We start from the raw sequence: 15,363 nt of genomic DNA, 5'->3' as shown, positions 1-15,363 counted from the left end.
CTGGCCCCTGTGACTTGTTCGGGGAGCACCCTTGGCTTCCATTGAAATGAGATGGAGTTGAGAGCACTCAGTGCCTCGGGCACGGCATGAAAGCTTCCTCTGTGACATTACTGGCCTCTGTTTCTAATTGTTCCTTTCACTTGCTTGTCCTATTTTGTTTCATTTTAAAAGCAAAATAAACCCCAGGCCATGGGAAGAAATCCACCCAGCAGCTGCCATTCCTCGGGGCAGGACTGCATTTCCAAACGCTTCCTGGAACAGGGTCCGATCCTGCAGTCCCACTCACGCTGACATAAAGGGGAGTTTGGCCTGTTCAGAGTGCACAGGGCAAAATCTGAGAGGATAACAGAGATGTGCACCTCCTACTCTTGCCTATTAATTTAGGGCAAGACCGTCTCTTTTGCTGTATTCTGGTAGATGGAGCCAGGGGCTATAAAGTACTTGCATGGGCCTTCTGCATTGTAGGTCACTGCACAGGTCTGCATGGCCACTGTTCCCTGACCCACACAGGATGGGGGTGGGGAAGTGGGCAAACAGGGACAAGAAAGGGGCAATAGACCGGAAGCAGATTACTTCCTTCCTGGAGCACAGGAGGAACCAGGGCATGCATGGTGACTCTGAGCCATGCTGCATTCCCTTGGCTGCCCGTGGAGCAGCAGAACTGCACACGACCCTTACTCAGAGCAGATTGTAAAGATACATTTGAGCCCCTCCTGCATGCCAGCATAGAAATGATACTCACAACTAGTGAGGGCATGGCAGTGCCTGCTGACTGGCACACAGATATGGAAGGTAGGTAGGTGGACCTGAGCCACCAAGTTTGGATCCAGATCTGAATTTCCCCCACATTCGGATCTCCCCACTGGATTCAGGCCAATCTGCTGTGTTTATTTAAATTGGGTATGTGTAACATGCCCATGATGGTAGTGTTGAGGCAATGCAATTTAAAGTGACATGTGGCTACTTCTGATTATGACTTAAATCTTTCAGATGGCGTTGACCGAACCTCTACGATATAGAAGATGAATGTGTAATGGTGACAGCGCTGGCCGTGAGAATGACTGCTGCGGGTCCAGTGGCAACAGTCTCCAGACTTGCACAGGATTCTCAAAGAGATTTTGCATTCTCTCTCTCTCTCTCTCTCATTTTAATTTTGTGAATGTGTAGATTGTCTTTGTGAACATATCATTAGAATTGGACTTTGTTTTGTCATTTATTACACCCTCTCTAGAGGAAAAGTGTGGGGGAAAGGAAAAGTGCTGGTAAATGAGGTGTTAATCTCCAGCTGGGGAGGACGGAGAGTACCAGAGGCAAACCCTGTTCCTGAAGGAGGAAATTAACAAATATCACACGTGTGACCAAAAAGCAAGGGGGTAACTTATTGTTCAGAGTTTACAACTCTTGTATTTCACTGGAGCTCAAACATCTACTGGAGCTGCAGTGCAGTCAAAAAGAAAAATAAAAACCAACAACAACCAAATGTCCTTTCAACCAAATTTAAAACAACTAAATTTCAATTTGTGTATTGTTTACGTAAGGGCAGATATAAAGGGTACATAAATGTGTAAAAATGTCAGATAGGCTTTTGTCTCATATTCCTGTTGTAAAGGATTTTTTTTGTTTTACTTCTGTTAATAGCAGCAGGTTTGCATTTTACATAGCAACCGAGCTATGCGGTCTAGGGGCAGGCCTTGGGTTTTCATCTTCTCAGCTGGGATGGAGGGCATCAGAGAAGGGAACGAGGGATGTTGTGCAGTGGGCAGGACTATACGTGATTGGGCGTGGAGAGCAAGTGGGATCAGTTTCTTGTTTCTTGTCTTGTGTATGTGAATACCTAAAAGATGCTGCATCGTGGCGTTTACAGACCTGCCACTACATCCCAGACTGACAGGATCATTTTCAGAACTAGCTACAGTTTGCTAGCTAAATTACAGGGGGTGGGGGGCTGGGACTTTTCTTGCCCTGGGAGGTAACAAGAGGATGTGAGGAGGTAGAGAAGGATTAAAGGGGAAAGCATGAGCTTCCTGTGCTAAGGGACCATGCGGGAGAGCAGCAAAATGGAAGCAGTGCTGGACTGCAGCTCTCAGTCTGAATAGTGAGTACTCTCTGTTCAGTGTTTATACTGGCTCACAAACACTGCTGCCTTTTTCTTGGTCCTGACAGATAATGAACATGCATGTGGCTGTAGAGTAATAGCACAGGCTAAACTGGACATTACGTGTAAGGGAAGGAAGGTCAACATGGGGGTGGATTAAAGATTTAAGAGCCAGTCGTTCGGATGCACATCTATCTGTGCTGCTGTCATCCCAGAACTGTAGCTATAACACATTGCTTTTTATAACTGAGTTAAGGGGGCCCTGGTTCATTTCATACGTGAATCTGATATACCTTTGAACCAGCAAGTGTTTAAACTGAGATCTGAGCCAGAATCAAGTCTCATTCATACCAGCCTACATCCATAGTTGTTCCATTGAATATAGTGGGTTAAGTCCAGTTTTACACCCAAATGAGAGCAGACTCTTCACCTAACATTTCAGTAACACATGGTTATTGAATTCCCGTTGCTTGCTTGACACACAGAGGGCCTGGTCCTTTCTTTTTTTTCTTTTTCTTACACCAGTTTTACCCCCGTGCAGCTCCATTAGCTTTAGTGGTGTTACTCCAGATTCACCCTGGTGTAAGTAAGAAATTATTTGGTGCGTACAGTTTTTCTTTTTTTATATAAAGAAAAGTAACTGATGCATACCGTGGCTATGGGAATCTGTACAAGACTTTAGAAATCAGGTCTGTCGTTTGGGTGGTTGACATTATCTGAAAGTAGTTATGGAATTGCTCAAAGAAGCAAATATTTTCAGTGCCAAACATTCAACGTGACTATTTTAAAAGGGGGGACTAAGGGCTAAACCGCAGCTTCAAAGAGGTGTTCTTACATGTACAATAAGGTTTGTAAATCCAATTTAGATGCAGCATTTTTACTTAACTTTATAAAAACAAAAAGTGCCAAAATGTGATTTTTCATGCTGATTAACATAAAGTTGATATTTCTTGGTTTCCTGTTTACCAGAATGCATGATACAATGTAACTGAGCATGATTCGGTGGAGTAATGAGGGAAGACAATACGAGGGGACTTTGGAATGTGTTAGAAGGAGCTTAAAACAAAGTTAATGAAGAGGATAATGAACTGCAGGATTACACAACTTGGATAGGAAATGAGAAGGTATTCAAATCTGAGTTGCATCTTGAGCATTCTTAGCTATATACAATGTGCAGCTTCAGAAAATGAATTGTGAACACAATCACCTTAGCATGAATCTTTTGAAAGGAAGACAAAGTATTTACAAATCTGAAATTCTATTTATTCCTTTGCTGAATATAGAAACAGAGGTTATCTGATTATTAGATATATTATTTTGGATATATTACTTATTAACTTGCTATGGCTGGTAACCATGATAATGTCTGTTATTAACAACCACATAATTCAATTTTTCTTTTCTTTTCTTTTTTTAAAAAAAGCTTATTTTCCATTGGGAGTGTATAGGTTAATGATAGACTTTGTTGTGTTTGGCTGTTTTTTGTTTTAATTAAAAAGTAGCTTTGGTTAAATTTTGGAATTCCCTCCCAGCTCCGTTTTGAGGCCTGTGTTGAGTGCAGGTGTAGAGCTCAATTTAAAAATCAAATTCTAAAGTAAAATAAATTTATTTATAAAAACCAGTTGCATGCATAAGGCTGTGAAGTCAAATATTTAGTAATAAAGCGGCAGTGCCTTTCGTTTTTGTATTTACCCCAATTGCAACTGTTTTATAATAAGCACGTATCAAATTATTTCAAATCTCAGAGTAACAAATATTTCACTACATATAAATGTTTTTTTTTTCTGTTTTCTAACTAAAGCAGTGTGTTCGTGGTATCTCTGCAAGCATCTCTGCCAGTGACAGTAGTTTGCTACACTATTATCATGTATGAGGTTTTATTGGTGCTTTTATCCGTAGCGGTTTCTTACAGTTATTAACAGTAGGGGGCAGACACACACAAGGGGCTGAGACATACAAGGAATGAAACGCTGCTGATGGGTTTTCGCTGCTTCGGGTTTCACTTCTGAATGACGGCCGACAAGAAAAACAAAATAGCTTTTGTCTGCTTGGTGATGCTGTCTGCAATGAGTAGCTAACCAATTCCCTATATCCAAGTGTCCTTGGCTGTGTTCACACTGCAGAAATGAACCTCCTTTGCCCCCGGGTCAAGCTTGGATGCCCCACCCATCAGATTGCCCTGCTGAGCTGGACAGGATCAGCAGAGTCCGGCGCTGGTAGCGAAGTGTGCCAGGCCCCTGGCAGTTTCACCACAGGGCACCCCTCCTCGGAAAGCACATCTGCTAAGTGCTTAAGTTCCATGGACTTACGCATTGGTTTAAAGTTAAGCACATGCTTTGCTGAATAGGAGCTGGAATAAGATGTGTTGCACGAGTGCTCAACGGGGCTCACTTTGACCTCTGCAGCCAGACACAAGCGTTTGCCTGTTGAGAGTGTCACCCTGTTGTCAAACACGGCTCATTTTTGCAGTGGACACAGCCTTTTAATTGTCCCAAATTAGGGCTAAGCTGCCCCTTTCCTCCCACCTTCCTGGTAAGGGACAAGTAAGTATTCATGACACTGAGGAAACCCTGCTTTTCCTTTGAGGTGCCATGAGCTAACCCTTTCATGGACAAGATCTTTGTCTAAGTAGTAATGCAGGTACCTGAGCTGGGGATCAGCCTGTTTTTCTCAGATGGTGGAAGTGCGGGATTTTTTCCCCTGTCACCAACAAGCCTTCACAGAACTGTTGCTTTGTTCAGCTAGATCTGTGACATGCACACGGTGCAGAACGAGTATCATGCAGACCCTGTTCCACACATGTAAGAACATAGGACTGAGAACCAGAGCTCAGATTTTAGTCAGCACTTAAAAATATTTCTATTGTCAACTTTCTCTCTCTTGGGGTGCAGAAACATGACCCATTTTAGGCTTTCTGAATGTGCCTGATGAAAAGTAGATCCTGCAGAAGTATAATTTGCACACAGTTATGATAACACTAAAGTTGATTTTATACAAGTCATCAGAGTTTGCAAAGTGAGTTTTATTTTTTGTATTCCTTTATCTTTACTTAAAGGTGAATGTGTATTCCTCTGGGAGGAATAGGAAGAAAACAGGAATGTTAATAATGTTAAACAGAATACTTCCTCCCTTATTAATATATAACCCTTACGTATTTATGCATAATGTAAGCTTACTTTAAAAAGCTTTGAACTTTCTTTTGTTGCATGCCATCTTCTGGCAGCTCCGTATTGTACATGCATGCATTTAGACCTGTTTTTTCTGTATAAAGTTAGTGCACAAAGAAATATTTTTGCCTAGTTAATGTTGCCAAGCAAATGCATATTTTTTAAATTTGTCATATATGGAAATAGCATGTTTGTTACATGTAAAAGCTTCCCGATATAAAGAAATACTAATGTTTGAAGATGCTGTTCTTTGCAAGTGTACAGTTTTCAAATGTTGTTACCAGTGAAACACCCTTGTGATTTAAACTTGCTACAATGTATTTATTACTCATTTCCTCCCATGTAACTAGGAATCATGGCTATATTTCATATCAACATTATATTGAAAGTGAAGGGAGATGATTAATACAAGGTTTTGTAACACTGGGGTGTGTAGTCTTTTTATTGGTTTCTTTGTTTGGATTGGGGGGGTGAAATCCGGTTTTCCTTTTTTTTTTTTTTTTTTTTTTTTTTTTTAAGGCCGGCATTGTGGCTCAAAGGAATGAAGAAAAACAGCTATTTAGTTTTGTAGAAAAGTTTTATTATATTTATGTAAAAATCCTGTGGTTGCAATTGAGGCCCAGATGAAGGTATTGAGGTACCTAGCTCCCATTGATTTCATTATTTAGGTGCCTAAATACCTTTGAGAATCTGGGCTTTAGGGCTTATGAATGCCAAAACATTGCACCAATGTTTAACTAACTATCCCTTGTGAGGTAGGTGCAGAAAGTTAGCAGAAAGTTAGCAGAAATCCCATATGCAAATGGGGAAACTGAGGCACAAATCAGTATCCACTTTTCCAAGGAGACAAAAGAAGTGAATAGCAGAGCCAGGATTAGAACTCAGGAACCTCTGGTCTGTTAATCTGAGTCCACTAGGCCATCCTGCCCTTCTATAAACCCTGTCTTCTGCATCCCCACCCTCCAGAAGAAAGATCTCTAGCTGTTGGTTTTTCTGTATTTTTTCCAACTTCCAAGCAGTTAAAATAATTGCAAAGCTTGGCCTGACACTCAGCTTTGAAGATAAACAGAGAGCTTCTCTTCTATGTATATTTTGAAAATGCTGAATCTAATCTGGAAATCAAGGGTACATTTTTAATGGTGAGAATAATTAACCATTGGGACGAATTAGCCAAAGATCATGCTGGATTCTCCATCACGGGCAATTGTTAAATCAAGCTTGGAGGTTTTTCTAAAAGCTTTGCTCTAGGGATTATTTTGGGAAGTTCTCTAGCCTGGGCTGTAGAGGAGGTCTGACTAGATGATCACAGTGGTCCCTTCTGACTTCGGAATCTAAGAATTGCTCCAGTGTAAATTTGGTTTAGACTCCTGCTAAAGTCAGGGGGACTGTTCCCATAAGTAAGGGCTGCAGAAGCAGAGGTCCAGATCCAAGGTGTAAGGTGATGCCTTTGTCATGGTGTTAGAGGGCAGCGGGTTTGCAGAGGCCTACGGGCTGTGATCCATCGAACAGATAAACTGCATAAATTACAAGAAGAGGCAGATTAACTTCTCCTAGACAAGCCTCTTTTTCGTGTGCAGGTAGCACTCCCCAGAAGCACTGGATTTACTCCCCTGGAGGCCCAGTCTCAGTATTACCAGCCCCAAGGGTTCAAAAATCAGGAGCCAGGCCTCCAAAAACTGTCAACTTGCCTTTAAAATCATGCAGGGTTTTTATAAACAAGGAGGAGGCTGCTTCTTGCTTGCCTGACTAGCACCGGCAGCTTGCATTCTTCACATTTTCAAGCTCTTCTCTGCAACCCCAAGGGTGTGAAACGTGCTTTAGCCCATGTGTACACACACGCACTATGGAGATTATTTCACACCCCTTTTGCTCCAGGAGCTGGGGTGCTCAGTAGAACATCACAGCATGAGCCTGATGATAGTTCAAGGGCGAGAGTTGGCAACGCCGCTAGCCACGGAACAAGTGTTGAGAAACGTCAGTAGAGCTTGGGAGCTCACGGGCTAATCTCTCATTGTCTCAGTTTGACCATCAGAAGGAGGGTGAGGCTGATCGTCACCTACCCACAAAGGGCTGCGGGCTTGGGAGAGAGTCCAGAGAAGTGACTCAGAGGGAGCGTGGAAGTGATTTATTCGAGTAATACCTTGTATTTTTCTTCTGTGCCTTCCATGCAGTGAGCTCCAGGTGGTTGATTATTACAAGCAGGAGATCCCCATTCTGCTGGCAAACTCATGGGAAGGAGCCCAGGAGGAGACACTGCCATGAAGAACTGATCACCTCATTCCTCCCTGTCCGTTCCATGGGGCCGGGGGCTCTGCCTCCTGCAGAAAAGGCTGCAGGGGACAGCCCCAAACCCAGCAGCTCCCAGGGGGACGCCAGAGATGAGGCCGTGTGCCCCTAGCACCACCAACCGCTCCGTGCCTCGGCAGGACCACCCTAATGGGGACAGCTGCTGCCGACTCCCGCTAGCCACAGCTCCCCCTCCCCAGAAAAGACACTGCAGCCCAGAGGCTGTAACCTCCACTGGCTGGGGGGGAGGCGGGAGGATGAACAACATAAGGCAATTGAGGCCCCCCCCTCAATCCTGCCCCTCACAGCTCCTGGGACCAGTGGAGGGATTGCTACAGGGCCCAGGGGCTGGTAACTGCGTTCCCCATCCATGGGTAGGGGGGGAGATTGTGCACCAAGGATTTGCTCCACACAGCTGGGGGGGGCCATGATCCTCCCCCCCACCCCAATGAATTAACCCTCACCACACCTCCATGCAGCAGTATCCTCCTTTTACAGGTGATGGAGCAGAGGCTCAGAGAGGAGCTGGGACGTGCCCTGTAACACCCAGGGCGTGTTTGGCAGAAGGAGGCGCCCAGCTCGGCAATGAGCTGGGTCTGTTCTCCAGTTGTCAGTGGGGCAAGGCCAAGCTGCAGCAGCAAAGACTGATCCTCAGGGGGGCGGGGGAAGCGAACACCCCCCCCCCCAGGATGCGGGGGGGACACAGCTGCCTGACAGGAGGGTGCCCCGGGGGAGCCGTGCTGCATAAAGAGCAGCTCCTGTGCATAGCGCTGTTCTTTCTGGGGCAAGGCTGCCAACCGCCCATTCCTGGCCACAGGCTTGACAGCCTGGAAACACAAGCGAGTTAGACTCTCCAAGCTAGTGACGTCCTTTGGGCCGCACCCCCAGCACGGCGATGGTGTGACGTGGCGTCAGCCTCCCCTGGGTGTCCAACAGCCTGGGCCCAGGGCAGCGTGGCTGGGGGGAGGGGGGCACCCAGGACAACTGTTTGGCCCGGCAAAACCTGAGTGGTGCTGCAACCCCATGTGCCAGGTCGCAGTGGAGGAAGAGGGTGTCGGGGGCTCATGGGCTGGCCAGGGGGCAGCCTGAGAGGAGCTAAGGTGGGATGGGCAAAATTTTAGCAGGCTCTTGGACACACCTGCAGGGAGGTGGAAATGGCCAGTGTAACCATCATAAGCCCTGGCCACGTCCCCCACCCTCCTACCCTGATGGCCCAGGGATGGTGGATGGGCCCCCCCCTGAATAGCTAACAGCTCTGCGAGGTGCTGGGGCTGCAGAACCCCACTTTCCTCCCAGTCTGAATGGTGCTACTGCAGTTCTGTGGTTCCTAGCCCCTACACCGCAGATGCAGCAGCAGGGAGGTAAGCTTCGTCCTGGTACGTGTATCTGGGGTGGGGGGGGGAATGTGTGATCACACCCGCATTTAACTCCATAGGCCGTCTGCCAGAGTAAGCAGCACAGCGGCAGTCCCCACCTTAGCCAGCAGCGAAGGACGTGTTAGTTTTCACCCTCTCAGAGCCATGAGCAAGGGCTTTTCCTTCCATAAACAATTCGCCTGCCCATGGACGTGCAGCATATTTGGCTTGCAGAGCAAGTGTTTGCTGCACTAATGGAAAATGAAAGGGGGTGGGGGGGATGGCCGTCCCCATGGGGAGCTGGCGCAGAGCAGGGTTGAAAATCTCCAAGGAGCGCTTTGCTGGCGGCGGGTGGGTCAGTCAGGCACGCCCCGGGGCTCCTGGCAATGTGGTGGTTTGCCATTTAACTAAAGGCCCATGCTGTAAATTTAACTGGGCGCCTACGCAAAGTGGCTGGAGGAATCACTCACACTGCATAAGTCAGTTATTAATCTGCTCTCCCCGATTACTCCATACTTGACCCCGAGCCCGTTAGTTAAAGTGTGCCGTGGCTCTGGCCCCTTTTCTGAGGGCTGCTTTGCATTGTGCGAGGTGCCCATATTTACACTAAACCATGGGGTCAAATTCATCCCAGGGTAATGCCCCTAAGAGCGAAGGAGTTTACAACAGGGGTGAACTTGACCCATTGCTTTTGTAGCGGCTTAATTCTAAAGGGCTCTTCTGCAACCCCTTGTTAGTCCCGAGTGGGGCAGCCTTGAACATGTGGGAGTGGGGCTGCATGCAGATGGGACTATGCAGTTCTCTCTGTCTCACACAAACACACACTCTGGAGGCCTGATGCCCTGACCGGCTTTCACACTTAGCTCAGGTGTGCTGCAGTCAATTGCTGGCTCTCTGCATTTATTCTAAGCAAATGCGTTCCTGCAAAGGCGCCCTCTCCTTACAAAGTGCCATTGAAAAGACAGAGTGAATAGCCCCTCACCGGTGCACAAGGATTAGTGACTGGGGGGGTGGGTGGCAGGGAGTGCTCCCATCTGTCCAGCAATGCAGCCGTGCCTGGGTATGTTGTACAGGATTTATGCTGATTCTGGCCCCTCCAGGAGGCATGGCCCGTGTGCCTAGCAATCACTGGTCTCCATTCTGCAGTTTCACAGGCTGAGTCCCTCGGGGTTCTGGTTCACTGAGGGATTCCCCGGGGCCTTGTCTACAGAGCTACAAATGGCCTTTTGTTAGGAGCAGCCCAAAAGTGTTTGCAAATCCTGTTGCTGTTTTGCAACCTGGTCGCTCTAGTGGACGGTTCTTGGGACCAGCTGCTGTCTGGTCACAGAGATGCCAGCAGGCAGCTGAGCAGTTGTGGAGTCAGAGGCAAAAAGACCTTTTTGTGGGCTGAATGAGCTTGTGCTGCAGTGCAAAGAGGGTCTCTGGCTGGGCTCTGCTGGGCGCTCCTGGCCCATAGTAAATATTGAATGTTTTGTAAAGCATTTACTAGCCACAGATTGGCACAACCAGTGATGCAAACCAGGCAGTTCATGAGCCAGCCTTTCTGCCAGTGCAGGGCTAAAGAACCCTGCTTAGCTTCTGAGCAAGGGAGCTCCCTCACTCCGGCCGCAGGCCCCACCCAACCAGGACCCTGGCCTAGGGACCACCCAGTGCCTCTGTAAAACAGGGATTGAGACACAGGGTCACGCCCAGCTAGGGGGAGGGGATACTCACCTTCCCCTTGGAAACAAGACATGGCTATGTGTCCATCCCTCCTGCTTGGTGGGAATGTGGCAGGCATACACCCCTGAGCAGGAAAACTGCATCATCGCTGCAGAACTGGTAGCCCTACGATGTGAGGTTGTTCCTGGCCTTCCTGCAGCCGAGTGCACCTTGCTACCCACTGAGTCTTGGCCTCCCGTGTTCAGTGAATCTGCCTCAGATCTGCCTGCTGGCGGTGACTACAACTTCCATCTCCCTTCTTAGAGAGATCAGCGCTGCTCCCGAACAGAGCATGCCAGAGAGAGGGGGGCACCCACATTTTGCTTCTCTCTAATTTTCCGCTAAGATCTCGCTCTCTGCCTGGCACACTCCAGCCCCTCCTGAGTCTGTCTGTGCCTTACCTCTGGGGCTGCCCCTTCCTGAATCACTCTCAAAGCACCAGGCACAGAGAAGCACTAGCCGCCGTCCTGGAGCATGTCGCATCTTTATTAAAATCTCTCGCGCACACTCAGTGTTCCTAGCTTGCTTAGCTTTGTCCCTGATATCTCCAGCTACACTATCTACAATACAGATGTTACAGATCAGGCAGGTACGGCTGGAACATTGAAAGCATTGGAAAAGAGGTATCCATATCCCTGGGAACCATCTGCGCCAGGCTCCTGATAACAAATATTGCTCAGATAGCCTCCTGGAGCTTGAATGTCTTCGCTACCTGCTGCATCTTGGGTCCTGGTTCCACGTTTCCCACTCTCCTCTTTCCCACCACGTCAGTCAGTCAATAATACTTGGAGGGCCAAATGCTTTTGATGCTGTCCAACTAGCACTGCTGGAAACGCCAGCTCTTATAATCAACACATTGACTATACACTGGTAATAATTACACTGTGTTCCTTTCAACACCTTGCCAAGAAAGCCAATTTCTTACTTAGACAGATTGCAGATCTCAGCTGTAGCAAACAGGCTGTTTTGTTCTCCCTTGTTAACTCATTAGAAGTCTCTTGTGAAGGGACCCGCGAATGGAAATTGCTCTCAATGATCCTTTAGGAATGAAGTCTGATAGAAACCAGGGAGAAAATTTCTCAGCCACTTTAACTGGCTGGCTGGGAAGTACAAATACAGTCAGCTGGTGCTACTTGGGTATTTGACCCTTGACTCGGTCTGTCCCTGGAAGCTGCCCAGTGATGACCTGCTGGGTGGGGCTGGCCAAAAATTTTCGATCGATTTTTTTTTTGATGGAAGTTTGGATTTTTGACTTAAACAAACTTCTTTGCAGGGTCTGCTTTTCTCCCAGCCATGTGATGGTTTGTTGGCAAATTGAAAACCCTAAAAAAAACGAAAAAATGTCTCTGTTTTGGCAGTTCCAGCTGAATATATTTCATTTTGGGGGCAGTTTTGGTGGTTTTTCAGTTTTTTTCAACCAAAAAAAAATAAATAAAAATTTTATGGGTGGGGGGGACCCATCTTCCGCCTCGCTCTGTGGCTGAACACTAAATACCGCTGCCACCATGCTAAATCTGTTCAGTTCTGTTAACCCAAAAAGATGCCAGCCTGTCCGAAAGGCCCGGACGGCTGCCCCCGGCCTGGCGGGGTGGGCCGCACAGAGATGGCCCCTAACACTGTTCAGACTAGCAGTTACACATCCAGGGCAACAAAATTAAATGCACGTGAAAGAAACCCTTCTCTTGATCCCTGCCTAGCCGCAGATTCCTGCTGGGCACAGCAGAGGGCCCCACAGACTGGTGGATCTCCGGGCCTGCTGGGGGAGCGCTCAGCCCAGTCAGGCAGCCTGGAAGTCGCAGTGCAAAGGAGCTGGCTGGGCGGCCCCATCAGCCTTTCCTGGAAGCCCCACCTCCTCCTGGGCTGCTCCCCTTCCCCGCAGGGAAGGAGTTGCAGGCTGGCTGCTTTGGCAGGAAAAGGCACCAGTCAGACTCCACCACAGCTCATTGAAGGGGGAGCCCAACATCCAGGGAGCTGCGGTTTGGCTCAGACTGCTCCCTGCTGAGCCCTCTGGCTGTGCTAAAGGACCCACTCAGACAGGACCCTTTTCTTCCCCTCCCTAGAAGGCCAGGGGAGGAGACCCGTTCATGGGGCGCTTCCCTCCCCTCTCCTGAGAAGGGTGGGGAACAGCAGGATGTATTGCCCCCCACCCCGAGGGGAGGGGACATGGCAAAGGTCAGAGATTTGTCTCTGTATAATACATAAATAAATATAACAAAAGTCCTGAAAGCACTAAGCTTTGGTCTGTACCCCAGCAGAGCGGTAAGGGGAAGTTACTCACCTTGCAGTAACTGAAGCAATTTGAGATGTGTGTCCCTGTGTGACACTCTAGGTGTCAGTGCATCCTGGCGCCGTTGAGCGGAGATTTTCGGTAGCTGTGCCTGGTCGGGACGCAGGCGCTCAGTTGGTATCTCCCGTTTTGTTGGAATCTTCCTGAGCGCCTGCGTCCCGCACCCCGCCCAGTTCCTTCTTTACCGTGGAGCGATTATGCTAGTACTCCAAAGTAGAGGGGAGGAGGCTGGGGAGTGGAGCACCCATAGGGACACACATCTCAAAGAACTTCAGTTACTGCAAGGTGAGTGACTCTTCTTCTTCCAGTGCTGTCCCTGTGGGTGCTCCACCTTAGGTGAATGTGTAGCAGTTCCCACTATGGTCGGTGGGACTTAGATGCGGCAGTGAGTAGTGTAGAGAGTACTGTATGGCCTACTATGGTGTCTGCCATGGTACCTTGCGTGATAGCATAGTGCTCGGCAAACATGTGTTCAGATGACCATGTAGCCGCTCTACAGATGTCAGAAATGGGTACGTTAAGTCGGAAGGCAAAGGCTGTCGACATAGCTCGAGTGGAATGAGTTCTAATGCCTTCGGGCGGTTGAATATTTTGAATATGGTAAGAGGATCTAATGCAGTCAGAGATCCACGTGGACAGACGTTGTTTAGAGATAGCCGCACCTTTCAATCTTTCACTGATGGAGACAAAGAGTCGTGGAGATTTACCAAATGGCTTAGTCCTGTCTAAGTAAAAAGCGATTGCTTGCCTGACATCGAGAATATGCAGGGTTGCCTTGTGTGGGGTCTTGTGAGGTTTGGAATAGAAAGTAGGTAAGTATATAGGTTAGTTAAGGTGGAAGGTGGATACCACCTTTGGGAGAAATTTAGGATGTGGTCTCAGAGTGACTTTGTCTTTGGAGAAAATTGTGTAGGGATGATGGGCCATCAGGGCGCTTATTTCACCTACTCTCCTTGCTGATGTTATTGCAACTAAGAGCTACCTTCATGGACATATGGAGATGAGAGGAGGTAGCCAAGGGCTCAAATGGAGGTTTCATGAGAGCATGAAGAACAAGGTTAAGATTCCATGTAGCTGCCGTTGGGTAAATTTCAGGGTAGAGATTTTGCAGGCCCGTGAGAAATCGTTTTATGGTGGGGTGGGTAAAGAGTGAATAACTTTCTAACAGGTCATGGAAGGTGGTAAGCGCCACCAGGTGTACTTTGATGGAGCTGAGCGAAAGTCCGTCCTGTTTTAGTTTCAGGAGGTAGTCTAGAATGTTAGGGATGGTCACCGTATTGGGCATTAAGTGATTACGTGAGCACCAGAGGGCGAAACGCTTCCACTTCTGCAGGCAAGTTTTACGAGTGGAGTCTTTTCTACTGGGCAGGAGGACGAATTGGACTTGCTCGGAACAGGCCAGTTCATGGGTTTGGAACCACGAAGGAACCAGGCTGTTGGGTGGAGCTTTTGGAGCTGGGGGTGAAGAACCCATCCATTGTCCTGGGAAAGGAGATCTGGCCTGTTGGGGAGAGCCCGTGGATGATGGGAGGACATGCGGAGTAGGTAAGGATACCACGTCTGTCTCGGCCAAGCCGGGGCAATAAGGATGACCTGGGCCTCGTTGTCTACGAACTTCCGAAGAACCCTGTGTAGCAGAGGGATTGGTGGGAAGGCGTAGAGGAGAGAGTTGTTCCATGGGATGAGGAACATGTCTCCTAGGGATGCAGTCCCGAGTCCCTCTCTGGAGCAAAACAGACGACATTTCCAATTCTGCGGTGTGGCAAAGAGGTCTATTGACAGGGTGCCCCAGAGGGAGAAGAGCTGTTGAAGTACTGCAGGATGCAGTTCCCATTCGTGTTCTGTCGAGAAGTACCTGCTGAGTGCGTCAGCAGTCGTGTTGTGGCAGCCTGGTAAGTAGGAAGCGATGATTTGTATTTGATGATGTATGCACCAATTCCATAGTCAGATGGCTTCCATGCAAAGGGAATGTGATCGGGCTTCCCCTTGTCTGTTGATGTAGTACATACATGCTATGTTGTCTGTTAAGACCCGAATAGATTTGTTCTTTATGAGGGGAAGAAAGTGAAGGCATGCTCGCCTCACTGCTTTGAACTCTAAGAGATTTATGTGTAGGTGCGTCTCTGATGCGGATGATCAGTATTGTGCCCTGTGTCCCCCAAGATGTGCTTCCCAACTAATTAGGGAAGAGTTTGTGGTGAGCATGAGCGTTGGGGATCATTGCTGGAAGGAAACCCCGGTGCAGAGGTTTTCTGGTCTTGCCCACCACTGTAAGCAAGCTAGAACATTGGGAGGAGGAGTGAGCAGCGTCCCTAAGGTGTGTCTGTTGGGTTTGAAATTGGAATTGAGCCAGCCCTGAAGACATCTCATGTGTAGCCTGGCGTACTGGACCACAATGGTGGTGGCTGCCATGTGACCAAGGAGCTGTAGACAGATTCTTGCCTGTGTCCTGGGATGAATAGAGAGTGTGCG

General features: G+C 48.0%; 1 protein-coding gene across 5 annotated transcripts in view; it reads left to right on the top strand.

The window, feature by feature from the left end:
- The window catches only part of SAMD4A (sterile alpha motif domain containing 4A), a 208,680-nt gene extending 203,012 nt beyond the window's left edge, over positions 1–5,668 (top strand). For all 5 annotated transcript variants that reach the window (XM_084631371.1, XM_084631370.1, XM_084631369.1 and 2 more), the window contains one exon: positions 991–5,668. In XM_084631371.1, the coding sequence (XP_084487497.1) occupies positions 991–1,019 (29 nt within the window). In that variant the 3' untranslated portion in view covers positions 1,020–5,668. The remainder of the gene's footprint in view (positions 1–990) is intronic.
- Positions 5,669–15,363: the final 9,695 nt, after the last annotated feature.

This window comes from Lepidochelys olivacea (assembly GCF_965140295.1).
Source record: "Lepidochelys olivacea isolate rLepOli2 genome assembly, chromosome: 6".
Taxonomy (NCBI): Eukaryota; Metazoa; Chordata; order Testudines; family Cheloniidae; genus Lepidochelys; species Lepidochelys olivacea.
The sequence above is the reverse complement of the archived record's forward strand: the minus strand, read 5'-3'. Positions and strand labels throughout refer to the sequence as shown.